The 14,521-nt window shown below is 37.9% G+C and overlaps 1 protein-coding gene across 1 annotated transcript in view; it reads right to left on the bottom strand.

Moving 5' to 3' along the window:
- The window catches only part of ZNF407 (zinc finger protein 407), a 343,393-nt gene that overhangs the window by 307,385 nt on the left and 21,487 nt on the right, over positions 1 to 14,521 (bottom strand). The window contains exon 2 of the mRNA XM_051612571.1: positions 1,692 to 6,497. Within this exon, the coding sequence (XP_051468531.1) occupies positions 1,692 to 6,462 (4,771 nt within the window). The 5' untranslated portion in view covers positions 6,463 to 6,497. The remainder of the gene's footprint in view (positions 1 to 1,691; positions 6,498 to 14,521) is intronic.

Raw genomic sequence — 14,521 nt, forward strand, 5'->3', positions numbered from 1 at the left:
CCTGGTGGACATTTTCAAATGGCACAAGTGACCAGTGCAAACCTATTTTGCATTGTAAACGACTAAATAAATCTTAATGGATTAAGAATGATCAGCTATCAACACACAAGGGAAATTAAGTGCTGAAATGCCTACATTGATTATTTTAAATTATTAGCCTTACTCTGTTCTTGAATTTGTATGCTTTTAGTGAGCTTTAACACATTTACAAGACTTATTGACTATAATTACAAGAGAATTCAAGTAATGGACACATCAATTATAAGCAACATGTCTTGACCAGACAGTTGCATAAAGAATTCTAAAGAGAGCTCCATTAGCATCCTCCCCCTTAGTTTTATTCCGTTTTATCTGCCATAAGAGGGCATATTAAGGGCTTATACAGCTGTTTTGACCGTGTGAACAGAGGCGTCCCTCTAAAGACTTAACACTGCATTCAAAGTTGGATATTAGCTGAAGCAATACAGATAACTACGTTATTGACAGGACAGAAGTAATGCTGAAAGTATTAAGTATATGAGTTACTGGTATACATGAATACTGCAGCTATAGTAAAATACTTTGAAAGGTTTGAAATACAATGCCTGTGTTCCTCAAGATTAATTTTAAACTTTGTGGTCCAGTCATGCCCTTGCCTTTTCATAAAAAACCTTAAAAAACTATTTTAGGAGTATACCAGGAATTACCATTCCTTTATGTTTCATTTTTCTTACCTTTTTGTTCTCTTCCTTGTAACCATGCACTAAGTTTCAAATACTGCATGAATTTAAACTATAGCTTCCATAATAAGCCATTATTTAAAAGTACAGTAAAATAAACCTTACAGTTTTAATGAAAATATGTTCATTGAAATGTGAATTTATTATTCAAATCCACTCATAAATTCAACCATGGAGACACCACTTGTCTAAGCAGAGCTCAGTGATTTAGAAAAGCTGTCTATTTAAAATAAAGAATGTATGGCAGGTTTATAGAAACATCGCAGTGAATTTTTACATAAATTTAGAACTGCAGCTTATGCATTTTTCTACAAAAATGTTTTTAAATTTTCCACTTAAAATTAAACATAAAAATGAATTGAAAGTGTGATCAGCACAGAAACTAAATCAGATGCTACATCCCTGTGTATCACATCAGTCTTACATACTACCTTCCAAAAAGGCTGGCTGATTCCAGTTCCTGCAACTTATTTCTACAAGAACCTCTTGATGCTTTTTATTGGTATTTATTTAGGAATGATGTAATATCAAAAGTCTATTATTAACCATTACGTATTCCTAAAAGTGTAATTGAATTGAATAAACTGAATAAACAATTTGGATATTAAACAACTGCGAGGAAGAGGAAATTAGAAAGAAAAGCTAATTGTTCTCTCACACCACCACTGCTTCATTATATAAATTTAAGAACAAATTAATAGTTACAATTTAGATTAAAGGGAAGGAAATCTCTCTCTATGAAACATAAAAAAAAACAGAAGGGTGACTGCACTTAAAACATTCTTACATTTTCTCAACTTTGATCACTGTATTTTCATACCCCTCTAGGTAATTCTGAATTTCATCTGGGGCTCATCAGTTGATATGAATGCCAGTTCATAAGAAATGTTAAAGAGATGAACAAGCAGAAAAAGACCAGTAGTATAATTCACTCTGTTTGAAAGACCACTTGCAAAGAGAGTTTTTCCATACCTGTATGGGTACGGATGTGAGCTAGGAAGGCCATGGAATTGCTACTTCTACACATCTTCCCACAATACTTGCAGACATTGCCTTGGTTCTCTTCCCTCTCCCTGTTTATTTGCTCAGTGTCTTCCACAATGTACTTATTCACTTCCCGCAACAGCTCTTCGTGTTGCTCTTTGATGTGGAGAAACAAACTCTGCTCCGAATCAAAGGGCTCTGTGCACTTCACACACTTAAAGGTAGCGCCTCCTTCAGGCAGCTCCTCCACGCTTGCCTGCTCATTCCGCATGTGCCCAGCACTGGCCAAGTGCTGGTGAAGGTTGCTCTCCGTGTAAAATGATTTTCCACAGAGTAAACAATGAAAATGTTTTTCTTTTGAAGGATGTTTCATGGCTATGTGAACATTTAGTCCGCTCAAGCCATCTGCTAGAAAGCCACAGTCATCGCAGCGAATACGTGTCGATTCCCCAAGGGAGATTCCTTCTGACTTCTTCTTTTTTCCACCACTGGGTGAGGAGTCTGCTTTCACTGTGAGCTCGCTAGCTTTCACTCCACCTGATATCTGTCCTTCAGCAGAATGGTCAGTGGCCTCCCCATCCTGATGGCTTTGTAACCGCACTATAGAAGAATCAAACTTTCCAAAATTTTGCATTGCCTTTCCTTTATCATCAGCACTGATAACTGCTCCTGAAGCCTCATTGCTACTCTCTTGCATGCCCTCAGCTGTTGAGCCATCTGCCTCCCAAACATTGTTATTTATAGTTACTTCTACTTCATGTTGTGCTTCCATAAGGGCTTCTTCCTCCTCCCCAGTAGGATCCTCTTTGAAACTTCTGTCACCCTCTAAACTCTGTGTATTTTGTATCATTTCTCCAATGTTTCCAGCAAAATTTGATTGCTCTACTGCACTAGTTGTTTCTGCAAGAATTGGCGTAAGTGGGTTACTTTTTTTCATTGAGGTTTTTTTGAGAATGTCTGCATTTCTACACTCTACTTCACAGTTCTCTCCATTTGCTTCCAAGCTTTGCTCGCCTTTTCCCAAATTCAAGTTTGTGCTGCTTGATGTATTTTCTGCGGTGCAGTCATCACTTGAGTTCAGAAGCTCCTGACCATGCCTACTTTTCTGCAACTCACAAGTACCTGCCTCTTCAACTGATACATCCTTGTCAGGTTTAACAACTTTATCTTTCTGAGGAGTTTGCTGGAATCCTTCCAATAAAAGGTTTTCTCCACCATTTGTAGGCTCCTCTTCAAGTTTACCTACTTCTGCATTTTCAGAACTACTGCCTTCAGACATTCCTGGAGATGCATTTTCATCTAAGACAGTATACTCAGTTAAGCTTTTACTCAGATGATTACCTTCTGCTGTGTCACTGGTACACTTTGTTTCTCCTAAACTAGTTTTCAGTTCTCCTGCACCGTGATGGTGTTTCTCTGGACACAAAGCAGTGCTTTCTTTAGTGATATTTGCTGTGTTTGCTTCTTCCCCAGAAGAAGAATAAACATAAGATTCTCTTCTACTTTTATGTTTCTCTGTTGCTGCATGCCTAATCATCTCTCTTTGAGTAACAGCATAGTAGTCACAAGCCATGCAGTAGTATTCAAATTGTTTTGTATGTTTTCGTTTCACATGCAGCGATAAAGAAGAAGAAGAATGAGCAATGAAGCTGCAGTGCACACACTTGTTATCATTTGCAGCCATCGCTCTTCTCTGGAAGCATGGGTCGCTGTCTTGAGTAACACTAGCTGGTTCCAGAGATACACATTGGTTTATATTTAATGGATTGCTAGTATGCTCCAGATCTGGCAGCCTACTGGCATTCACAACTTCTAGCTCAGCATTTCCTTGCTCAACTCCCTGATTGTCTAAGACAGAATTTTCCAAATCTGATGACTGGCTACCATCCTCAACATGTTCATACAAGGCAGTCGTGGGACTATAAACCTTCTTGCTCACAGATTCAAAATTACCTCCATCAGGGCTAACGATTATCTCGGAGTTCTGTTTTCCATGTCCTTCTATTTCAACACGACTTTTGTGTTTTTTGGTTGCACAATGGCGCTCCATATCTCCTTTGGTCACAGTGTAATAATTGCAAACCTTGCACAAATAGCTGTACTGATGACTGTGCTTTCGTCTGATGTGAACAGTCAAATTTGTAACACTGGAGGCCAAAAGACCACAATGGGTACATGTCCTAGAAATAGTGCCTTTGGCTTTCCCTCTTTTGGATGCATTAGTTAAAACCAATTCATTTTTGCCAACCCTTTGCTCAAGTGGAACAAATTCCTTATTTCTTGATATGTTTTCTACAGAAGAGGATGAAATCTGTATAATTTCTTTATCTAACTCTGTATTCCCACTCCCTGAAATGGAAGAATCCACTACTGTTTTAATACCACCAACACCAACGCAAACCTTTTCAATACATTCTTCAAAACGTAATCCAATATTGTTTTTCCTGGCATTTTCAAGGTGCTTGCTTCTTTTTATATGCTTCTCCATTCCTTCCTTACTTAGTGAGTAGAGATTACAAGCTTTGCAAAGAAAGTGATACTCTTGTGCATGTCGGAGTTTTATGTGCCTTGTAAGAACGGTGGAAGATCTTGTCTTATAAAAACACTTTTTACATTGAAATTGGGTTTTATTCAGGACAGAATGTTTTAGTTCATTTCTATGATTTATGAAGGAAGAGTCTGGAGTTTTTGCTTTCATTGGTACTTCCATTTCCTTTGCAATTCTTTGGCTATTGTTTGATACTGAGTCAGCACAAGTTACCACTTGCAAGGTCTGATCACTGTTACTCAATGGAGTAGCTTGCTGAAATAATGAATCATCATGTTTCTCATTTTTTTGATGGTCTATCAGTTCTTCTTCCGTTTGAAAAAAAAGAATGCAAATTGGACAACTATGGGACAGATTATGCACTTCACTCATATGGCTTCGAAGACTGATCACATTTAAGCTGTTAAATGAACAGAGTTGACAATTAAAGTTACAACCACCCATCTGGTGCTTACTGTCCTGACAGTGTTGCATTATGTCTTCCCTGACTCCAGAGGAATAGCTACACACCTGACAATGAAACAGGACCCTTTTTGTATGAAGCTCTGCAGTATGATTTTCCAAACTTATTCTGTTCGGAAAAACATGACCACAATCAATGCAAGTATGAACACCATGACCAGAAGTAAGTTTATCGTCAGAATCTTTAGTAGCTGTAGTGCTGGAAGAAAGAGTATTTGGCTTATCTTCAGTAAGATCTTGAATTTCTGAAGCAATATTACAATTACTTTTAGCATCTGTTTCTAATTCTATGTGTGACATAAAGCTTGAATCAACAGGTTTAACCTGTGTGCTACAGAGATGTTTCATGTGTACTCTCTGAGTTTCAACCTTGCCTCTCTTACCAAACAGACTGTACCTTCTCTTAACCTGCCTTTTCAACCTAAAAGTGTTACTCTGTCCAAATGAAGACCTTAATAAGACAATATTTCTTTTATGTTTCACTCTATTAAATCTCCTTGTCATGTTTAAACTGCCAACTAGCTTTTTCGTAGTTGAAGGGAGTTCTGTTTTCTGCCATACATTTTCTGAAGGTCCTGGTATTTCTAGTTTTTCAGCATAAACTTCATAATTTCCTTCTACACAGGAGGAAAGCAACTTTTCTTCTGTTGTAGTATCTGCTTTTTCAGAGGGAACTTTTGAAGATGGTATCATTTCAACAACTTCAGTGCCATCATTTTGTCTAGACAAACTTAATTCTGAGCCTTTCAGTCCACTGCAAATACTTAATTCTTTTGAATCAGCACTTCTTGCACTTAATTTACTGGTCCCAGGTTTTGTTCTGACATTCTTCTCTCTACTTGCAGTAGATTGTTGGCTTTTAAAGGATTTTTTTGTCAGGATCTGTACAAATCCTCCCCGTGCAGCAAGATTTTGGCGTCGAAGGTGCGTCTTGCCAAGGAAATGAGCATTTAGGAGATTTTCCTCAGCACTCTGAAAACCACAAAGATCACAACAAAATATCTTGGATTTCTCATTTTCTTGCTTAACATGCATCTGTAATGTTGAAGTACATTCAGCTCTACAGCTACAGTGAGGGCATGTTTGGTCTTTGCATTGCTTAGAGGTGCTTTCTCCTTTATGTTTTTCCATATCAGAGCAGGAAGGTAAACACTGATCACTCATTTTGTCTTTAAGACCTTTGTCTATGTTTCCAACTGCATAGCCAACACTGATTTTTTCTGAAGAAGATAACTTAATAGGAACAGCAGGCAACTCTTCTGAATGATTGTTTTCCTTGTGAATTTTCAATATGGCACCATCAGCACATTTGAAATCACAATGTTGGCACAGGAAATTTGAATTAAGTATGTCATCACCAAGAAAACTGGCAATTCCTTCCTTCTCTACAGCTCCAGCTACTACACTACTTCCTTCTCCAGCTACACTTTTGTGCAATTTCCTTTCATTGTCTTTCCTGTCTTCTGAAGAATTCCGCTTTCTTTTTCTGGAGACGTTATCAGGTTTGTCTGCTTCAACCATGTCCAGGTTTGGTGATCCTGACAGTGCCCTTTTGTTTGTGCCATTCTCTTTTCTTTTCTTTTCAAGGTCCCTGAACATTTCATCTGATATAAGCCTTGTTTTCTGCTGAGATGAAGAGTCACATCCAGCATTTTCTGATGTATTTCTCTGGGATTCTTCTCTCAACTCAGTTTGTAAACTCTCATGAACCTCATCTCTCTTATTTTGCTCCCCATCCATTCTTGACATTGGTACTATCAGTTGTAGATCATTTGGCTTAGTACCTATAAAACAAATAAGTTAGTATTAGTCTTTTATGCACAACCAAAAGTTAAAAGACTCAAGTAAAAAAAAGGCAATAGAAAATCAAAACCATGGCAGGAAGACAGATACAATTAAAGATATGATGTTACATTTTCAATATGGTGTCTAAATTTAGGATATCTAAAAATCAAACCAACTTTCTAGGCACTTGGTTACAGAGCTCTCACTGTGACAAGCACAGTATGAGTGAGCACAGGTTTGTTTGTTTATAATCAAGTAATTTACTACATAGTTAAACCTGGGCAGATAAGCCTAACCTTTGTTTCTGGAAGCATTTTTAAGACATGAAACACTAACAGCTTTCAGGGAGCAAGCCATGGGATGTTCTTAGAAATCCAGGTTCTCAAATTTAAAAGCTCAAAGGAGGAAATGACCTTGAGTGCAACAGCAAGTAAAACTAAGACAACATACATTTCAAATATTCTAAATATAAAGCTTTCTTTCCTTCCTCTGCTTGGACTACCTGCTAAAGAGAAAGAGGGAAAACAAAAATAGAGCCGTGTTCTAAAAGAATATGCCACAAGTATAGTTCCCCATCATTCCTAAAATATCCTCTAAAACTCAGTTTTCCAAATGGGGACAAGGGAGAGGAGAGGGAGACTGAAAAAAAAATAAAAGAAGTAATGAAGTAGCAGTGCAGAGAAGGGCAGCATCTTTGAACCCCAGAACAAACTCTAACTGTCCAAATCCAGTTACCAAAAGCTTCTGCTCAACTGCCTAATATGACCCTCTTGCTCCCAAAAAGATGTCACTGCTAGAAAACTGATGCTACCAACACAGTCTATTAAGAGTGATGCGGGTAGGAAATAAAATCTAGACATTTATTACCTTTTCATTTTGATAGGAAGTGATTGAGAATTGAAAATGCATTTCATTTTAACAGATTATTAAATACTAAATGTTTATCTATGTGCTTTACAGTATGATTTAAACATCAATTTGCTGCAGATACAAGTAACCAGTTTTTTGTTCAGTTATCCATTGAATGAGGCCATGACCACAACTGTAAGTACTTCTTGACAAGAATAAGTAATTGCAATGTTGATACAGAAAACACAGGGTACAAAAACTGTTCAAGTACATGCAAAAAAAAAAAAATTAAAAAATAAGCTTATTTTTGAGGACAAAGAAGAAAGTATTAAACTTGGGGAATATACTCAAAACCATTGGACTGATTAACTATGGAATGTTTTTTTGCTTTATAAAAATTTATGGAAAGCCTATAAAGAATTGAGTGCACAATAGTTGCTTACATCGAACAGTTTTTCAACTGCAGGTCTCTCATTGAGCTAAAGTACTGACCGAACTCATACCGAGCTGGCTATACCTAAATAACAAGAGAATAACCACCTCCAGATCACAACATCCCTTTGGAGGATCCAGATTTTGCTTTTCTAACTGTGGTTTTCTGATCCTTATATGCTATTATTTTTCTTAGTTCACAAAATCATGATAGAAGCTATTGCAATTAGTCGGAAGTACAACAATCGGGTCTATAGTCTCAGCACGTGTAAGTCAGCATATTGTCAGTATTTTCAAAACCACTACAGCAATGAATAGCAGAGGATGAAGACGTTGAAGTGCAAGCTACCCTGAAATCATTTATGAGCACTGTTTGGGATACAGAAGAAAGATCAGAAAAAATTATGTTGTTTATCTGCAGTACAGCTTTATTTATATAACTTGGCAAATACCAAGAAATTACTTCAGTGATGGATACCACAAATCCATCTTTAACTGCACCCAGCAGCTATGGGTGCTTCACCTTGCTGCACCTCCACAGCAGGTTCCCAGCCCACCACTGAGACTTGACCACTCTTCTCTCACATGGCCTAGGGAAGAACAAAGAACTTTTTTACTTTGCTGTGCAAGACAATTTGCAATCTCAAACCAATTTGCCATCTTCTTTATAGGATACTTTCAGACCATCTGATTTATCAAAGAACATGTCCAGCAGTGAATGAATACCTGCATCGGAAATTTCCACTACCAAAAGTTGCATTGGTATAATTAGAGGTTTCTCCATCAAGAAAAATGTATACATCCAAAACATATGAATATAAATAAGGGACTGGTGGCTCCACACCATAGTCTCCTCTGACACACTTCATGCCCATTTAAAGCCATCCTAAAATTCACTTTAAACCTTTAAGCACTGTCACACCTAGATCGGATGGCAATCCACTTTCTACCAGAGATACAGCAATCTCTGGAGGTGGATGTCACCAGTTGTCATTCCCAGCTGTCACAGGCAGGTATCAGCAGTCTCAGAATATCCCTTTTCTGCCACACTAGCACAGATTCAGATCATCTCCACTAGCTACCCACATACCTCAGAAAAGATGGTTGATTATTTGCATACATTATCTGCAGGCTTATCGTTACTCCTCAGAATTTGTTCACAAACTTTCCAATAGAAGATCATCTTTCTCTGTGCTCCACCAAAAATCCTGGGTTGCAGTCCCAGTTCTGGCATTGAACATCATCTTCAACTCAACTGTGTTACATCAATTAAGGATTTTTTTCCAAAAATTAGGAAATAAAAATATTTCCCTTATTTTATCTTTGTAAACTGTGTGTGGTCACAAGTACAAACTAGTTTCTAGGCCAGTGAAAAATGCAAGACACAAATCTCACAGGTGTGAAATTAAAGTAGTCATATATGTAATATAAACCTGCAAAGGACCCTTATACCCTAGCCTTCTTACCTAATTTGTTACTCCAGTTCTCCAAGTCAACAGTAAATGGAGACACTTGTCTCTGCCTGAATTTCATGTGCTTAACTTCTAGCAAGCAAACAAGGGATGCAGTCCGCTTCATTTGCAGGTAGTAGTACTAATGAAGTCAACAGCCTCACATTTATCTCCAGAACTAATAACAAATATTGTAAAGGCAATAGCTCCTTGGCTGCACAACATAAGTTAGGTGTAGCAACAATTAATGATATGCCTTTACCAGTTTCATGTCTACCTCACATCTGAGTTTTCATGAAAATAATCTCCCCTTGCACACCCTTCCCAGAGTTAAAATTTGCCTCTGTCCCACCTCTGTGGATAAACTATGTCAAAGTTTCATTATGTGGGAGAATGCATGTGCATGAAACCATATTCTAGAAATAATCCTCTACAAAATAAAACAACTATGAGGTGGTTGCTGTTGTTTCTTTAAAATTAGCCCTATATTAGTTAATTAATCTTCTGAGGTAAGCATTTAATGGCTACTGTCACTACTTTTTGTTGGGGCCATTGTCAGTGATTTGCCAAGCTGTGGTCAGTTCTCCATGTGTCCGATAAGATCTAGACCACAACACTGAACCATGTCCCTGTTTCTCTGTGCTATGATCCTTGCTGAGATAACACAGCTGTGTCTCTAACAATTTCAGTAGTATTTGCATCAGCTTCCTTCATGGGAGAGTAGTGTCCCGCACCCAAAGGGAGCTGTGGGGCAGACCTCTTCTCAGCTTCCTGCATGGATTTATTGCACAAATGACTAATTACCACTTGAAGGATGCATTCAGCATACCATAAACCTCCTCTAGGCAAAAGGAGCCTAACGTGCTTCTTCCTCTGCTGTAAGCTTCTCTCCTGAAAGCCCCGTCTCAGATTTGCCACAGGAGGACAATGACAAAGCAACAAACTGGTGACAAATGTGGATGGTCCTAATCCTCAGCCTGCATAAGCCAATTCACCTCTGCTCTCATTAAAGCCACTACACTAATTAAGGGTAATTCTTACAGGAACCAGTGCATCAGAGAAGGCATCAGCAACACTCCAAGTTTGTATACTCACAGTGACCACATGACACATAAGATTAAATATGTTTATTTTTTGCAAAATTAATCTTGGATCAAACTTTGTCTGGCACAGGGATTGTCATCAGGAGCAAAAAATCAATAACTAGAATTTTATTAAATCAACAGTTAACGAAAACCACATTCTAGATGTTAACAAGTAACCCTCTGCAGCCATGGCAACTTAAGCACATGCTTAAGTCTAACTCCTACTTACTAGTCTGACTGAATAAGCCTTTTCATATCAATGTAATGCTGGAAAACTCACAAAGCAGTAGAGCTGGGGAGGAACAGCTCCTGAACTACCTTATTCATGGACCAACAAGGCTAAAAATAATGTGAGGTGCAAGTTCTTGTGCTTTTCCTTCTACCGTCACCTTTTCAATATTCCGGTTATTCGGTTATTGTTTTACAGATATCTGAAGTGCAACAATACATAACCACTTAATGTATTGCATAAATAAGCCAGAAAGGATTTATATAGGCTCTGCAACTGCACAGGTGGTATCACCAGGTACCACACAGCAAATCACCAGAGAGCAGGATCAAGCCCCAGCTCAGCACACAGCAGTCACATCTTCCATATTTCCACAGTGGAAAAACTGGATCTGTCAAACAGCACTCTCTTAACATCATATTTGATGTTCAAAATGAAGCTGTTCTAACTCAAAAGTGGGTTGACTTTTTGTAACATAAATCTTTTGTTAATGTTCATATAAATCAAGTATAGCTGAACAGATTCTTAAAGGATATGACCAAAAATTAATTTGCCACATTAGCTTCAGGTTAACAAATTCTTCTGCTTGGAGACAGTCATACATTACCTAACACATTTTAAGGCTCCTTGCAGCCCACTGCTGTTCCTAAGTTTTGGAAATAAACCTGTTGTGGCCTTACCATTTGTGTGCAGAAAAAACTAAGCTCAGTGATTCTGCTGTAAATAGGAGCAAAGTCTTTAACATAGTTATTTTCTTCAGTAGTTTTCCAAGTAGTCAGAAGAAATGAAACATGTATCTAAGTTCTTCAAAAGCACTATGTTTATGTTACATATTACATCTGCATAGGCCATATATCCAAATCTCTACAGAATATATGAGGAGACACACCTACTTTTAAATTACAAGTGCATAATACAAACTACTTCAGCTGTGTCACAGAAACCAATATAACTAAAGATTCTCTTTTTTTATGCATTGGGATTTCCAGATGGTCAGAATTATTGAATCTTTTTTCAATATTTAATCAGATTTAAAAGACAACCTACAGTCACAATTAAGCACCATCTCAGTACCTATAAAGAAGAGAACTAATAAAAAAATTAGAAAAATACCATTTTTTGAGCTGTCACCACCATTTTTTACTAGATGACAACACAGATTTTTGTATTCTTCCTACAATGCTTTTTTGTATATTGATATAGTATCTGCTACAGTTCTACACAAAAGCATCAGTTATTTGCAGACAGCAGATCTTTTCTTTGATGAAAATAGAGAACATTTGAGTTGAGTGTTTGCTCCAATTATTTTCCTCTGGTCCAAATCTCTCTGTGCCAAAAAAGGTGGAGACAGTGCAGTTAAGGTTTTCAATGTAAGACTTGCATTGCTCTTATCCTCAGATAGAACTTAGAAAGAAATAATCTTAAATCAAGATCAAAAGGACAAGCAGTTTAGTGATGATCTATAAACCTGTAATGAACTGCAAAGTTCCTTAACTTGATGCTCAATACAGTTTTATTGACTTTTCTTTTTGGTCATATGCTGGCTCTTTAAGGGAAGGAGTAGGGACATGTACAGAAGAACCCAAGAAATAATATTTACAAGTACTAAATTACATTTGTTTTTTAATTTTTTTTATGCTAAACCTGGCATTAGAATTCCCAAAGCTCTTCCCAATCTGAGTATTATAATATACTCTCCGAGTATTAAATACCCAATCTGCAGTGTTTGTAAAAGATGTGACATATTGAAAATACCATTCCATTGTTTTTCCTATTGAAAACTTCCCTTTTTTAAACAATTAATTCTTTCAATGAAATCCAGCTTACAATTAAGCAAGATCATTTTAATGATCTCCTTAAATAGCCCACACGAAACTGAATGTGAACACTTCATCTCAACAGATGACCTTTGTGTCAAATAAGCATCTTTTCATCTTCAAGGGCATAACATCATTCCTAAATCAAATCATAGGTCTGCCTTCTGGCATTACAAAGATACCTAATCCAAGAGAATAGTCTCCTCATTGATGGAATACAGAAGACAATATTGGTTCATATGGAACAAAGATCAACTTTATTTTGAGAAGTATTTGATGCTAACCATTACAAACATATATTTTCCTTTGCAGCTCGAGAATGCTGGAACTTTGAGCTTTGTGTCATGAGCCAGTTCTTCACAGAACAGAATCATAGAATCATTTTGGTTGTAAAAGACCTTTAAGATCATCAAGTCCAACCATTAACCTAGCACACTGCCAAGTCCACAACTAAACCATGTCCCTAAGCACGACATCTACATGTCTTTTAAATACCTCCAGGGATGGTGATTTAACCACTTCCCTGGGCAGTTTGATTCAATATTTGACAACCCCTTTTGTGAAGGAATTTTTCCTAATATCCAATCTAAACCTCTCTGGCATGATTCTTCATAGGACTTCTTCTCTAGACCCTTCAACAGCTTTGTTGCCCTTCTTTGGACATGCTCCAGCACCTCGATGACTTTCTTGTAGTGAGGGGCCCAAAACTGAACACAGTATTCAAGGTGCAGCCTCACCAGTGCCAAGTACAGGGAGACAATCACTTCCCTACTCCTGCTGGCCACACTCTATTTCTGATACAAGCCAGGATGCCATTTGCCTTCTTGGCTACCCCGGCACACTGCTGGCTCATATTCAGGCAGCTGTCAGCCAGCACCCCAGGTCATTTTCTGCTGGGCAGCTTTCTAGCCACTCTCCCCCAAGCCTGTAACTTAGCATGGGGTTGTTGTGACCGAAGTGCAGGATTCAACACTTGGCCTTATTGAACCTCATGCCATTGGCCTCTGCCCATCGATCTAGCCTGTCTAGGTCCCTTTGTAGAGCCCTCCTATGCTCAGGCAGATCAACACAGCCGCCCAACTAAGTGTCATCTACAAACTTACTGAGGGTGCACTCAATCCCCTCATCTAGATCGTTGATAAAGGCATTAAACAGAACTGGCATCAACACTGAACCCTGGGGAACACCACTTGTGACTGGTTGCGAGCTGGATTTAACTCCATTCACCATCAGTCTTTGGGCCCAGCTAGCCAATGAAGCGTAAAAGGCACTCATTTTGCTAGGGAACCACAACCTCCACAGCTAAACAAGCTATAGGTTTTCAAAGACTAAAGACACTGAAACTTCTGCACTGGTGTATCTACAATGGTTGAAGTAAAAAATAAAAAGCCCACTGACTTGCATGTCACTGAAAACAGCAAGTGACCTGCACCCACTAACTTTTTCTCGCAGGCATCAAGGAACTGTAACGGCATCATGGGGAAACACACCCTGCATTACAACTCATGTCCTTCTTGCTTCTGCTTTCAAACCACTGAAAGTCCTCTGTGGGTGGCAATTGCCAACATAAAGGAAGTACTTATGAATTCCTGACATAAAGAATGTAATTTTTAATTCACACCAAAAAAAAGTGAAGATAAAAAGGGAAAGCTTCCTAGTTAATAATAAACTCACTTCAGAAACAACCAAATCCTGCTAAATGCAGCAGTGATCATTGATTAAATTAGCTTTGAAGAAGGAATCAAAAAAGGAAGTCATGGATACATACTCACTTCAAGTGTTGTCAGAATCAATAGGCATGTTTGACCAAGACAGAGAATAAAAGAAAATCCACTAATACCTCCTAAAAATTGTTGAATAACCCCCAGATTTTCAAATTTTGAAAATTTAACAAGGTCCTTATATTTTGAATCCAAAGAATTTTGCTATTTCCAGTGCGAGGCATACATACAGCAACAGCAATAAAAATATATAACAGAAAATTTTGAGGATCCAAAAAATATCATATTCATATAGCACTGTGATATTTATGGACGAAAGCACTGTTTAAGTATTCTCAAAACAGTTTTGAGAGTTTATCAGGTCCATGAAGGCCACTTCCAGGAAAGAAATGTTAGTTTTTCACACACAGTAACGAGTCCCACAGTTTGTGGGAATTCT

This window comes from Apus apus, chromosome 2, assembly GCF_020740795.1.
Source record: "Apus apus isolate bApuApu2 chromosome 2, bApuApu2.pri.cur, whole genome shotgun sequence".
NCBI classification, from domain to species: Eukaryota; Metazoa; Chordata; class Aves; order Apodiformes; family Apodidae; genus Apus; species Apus apus.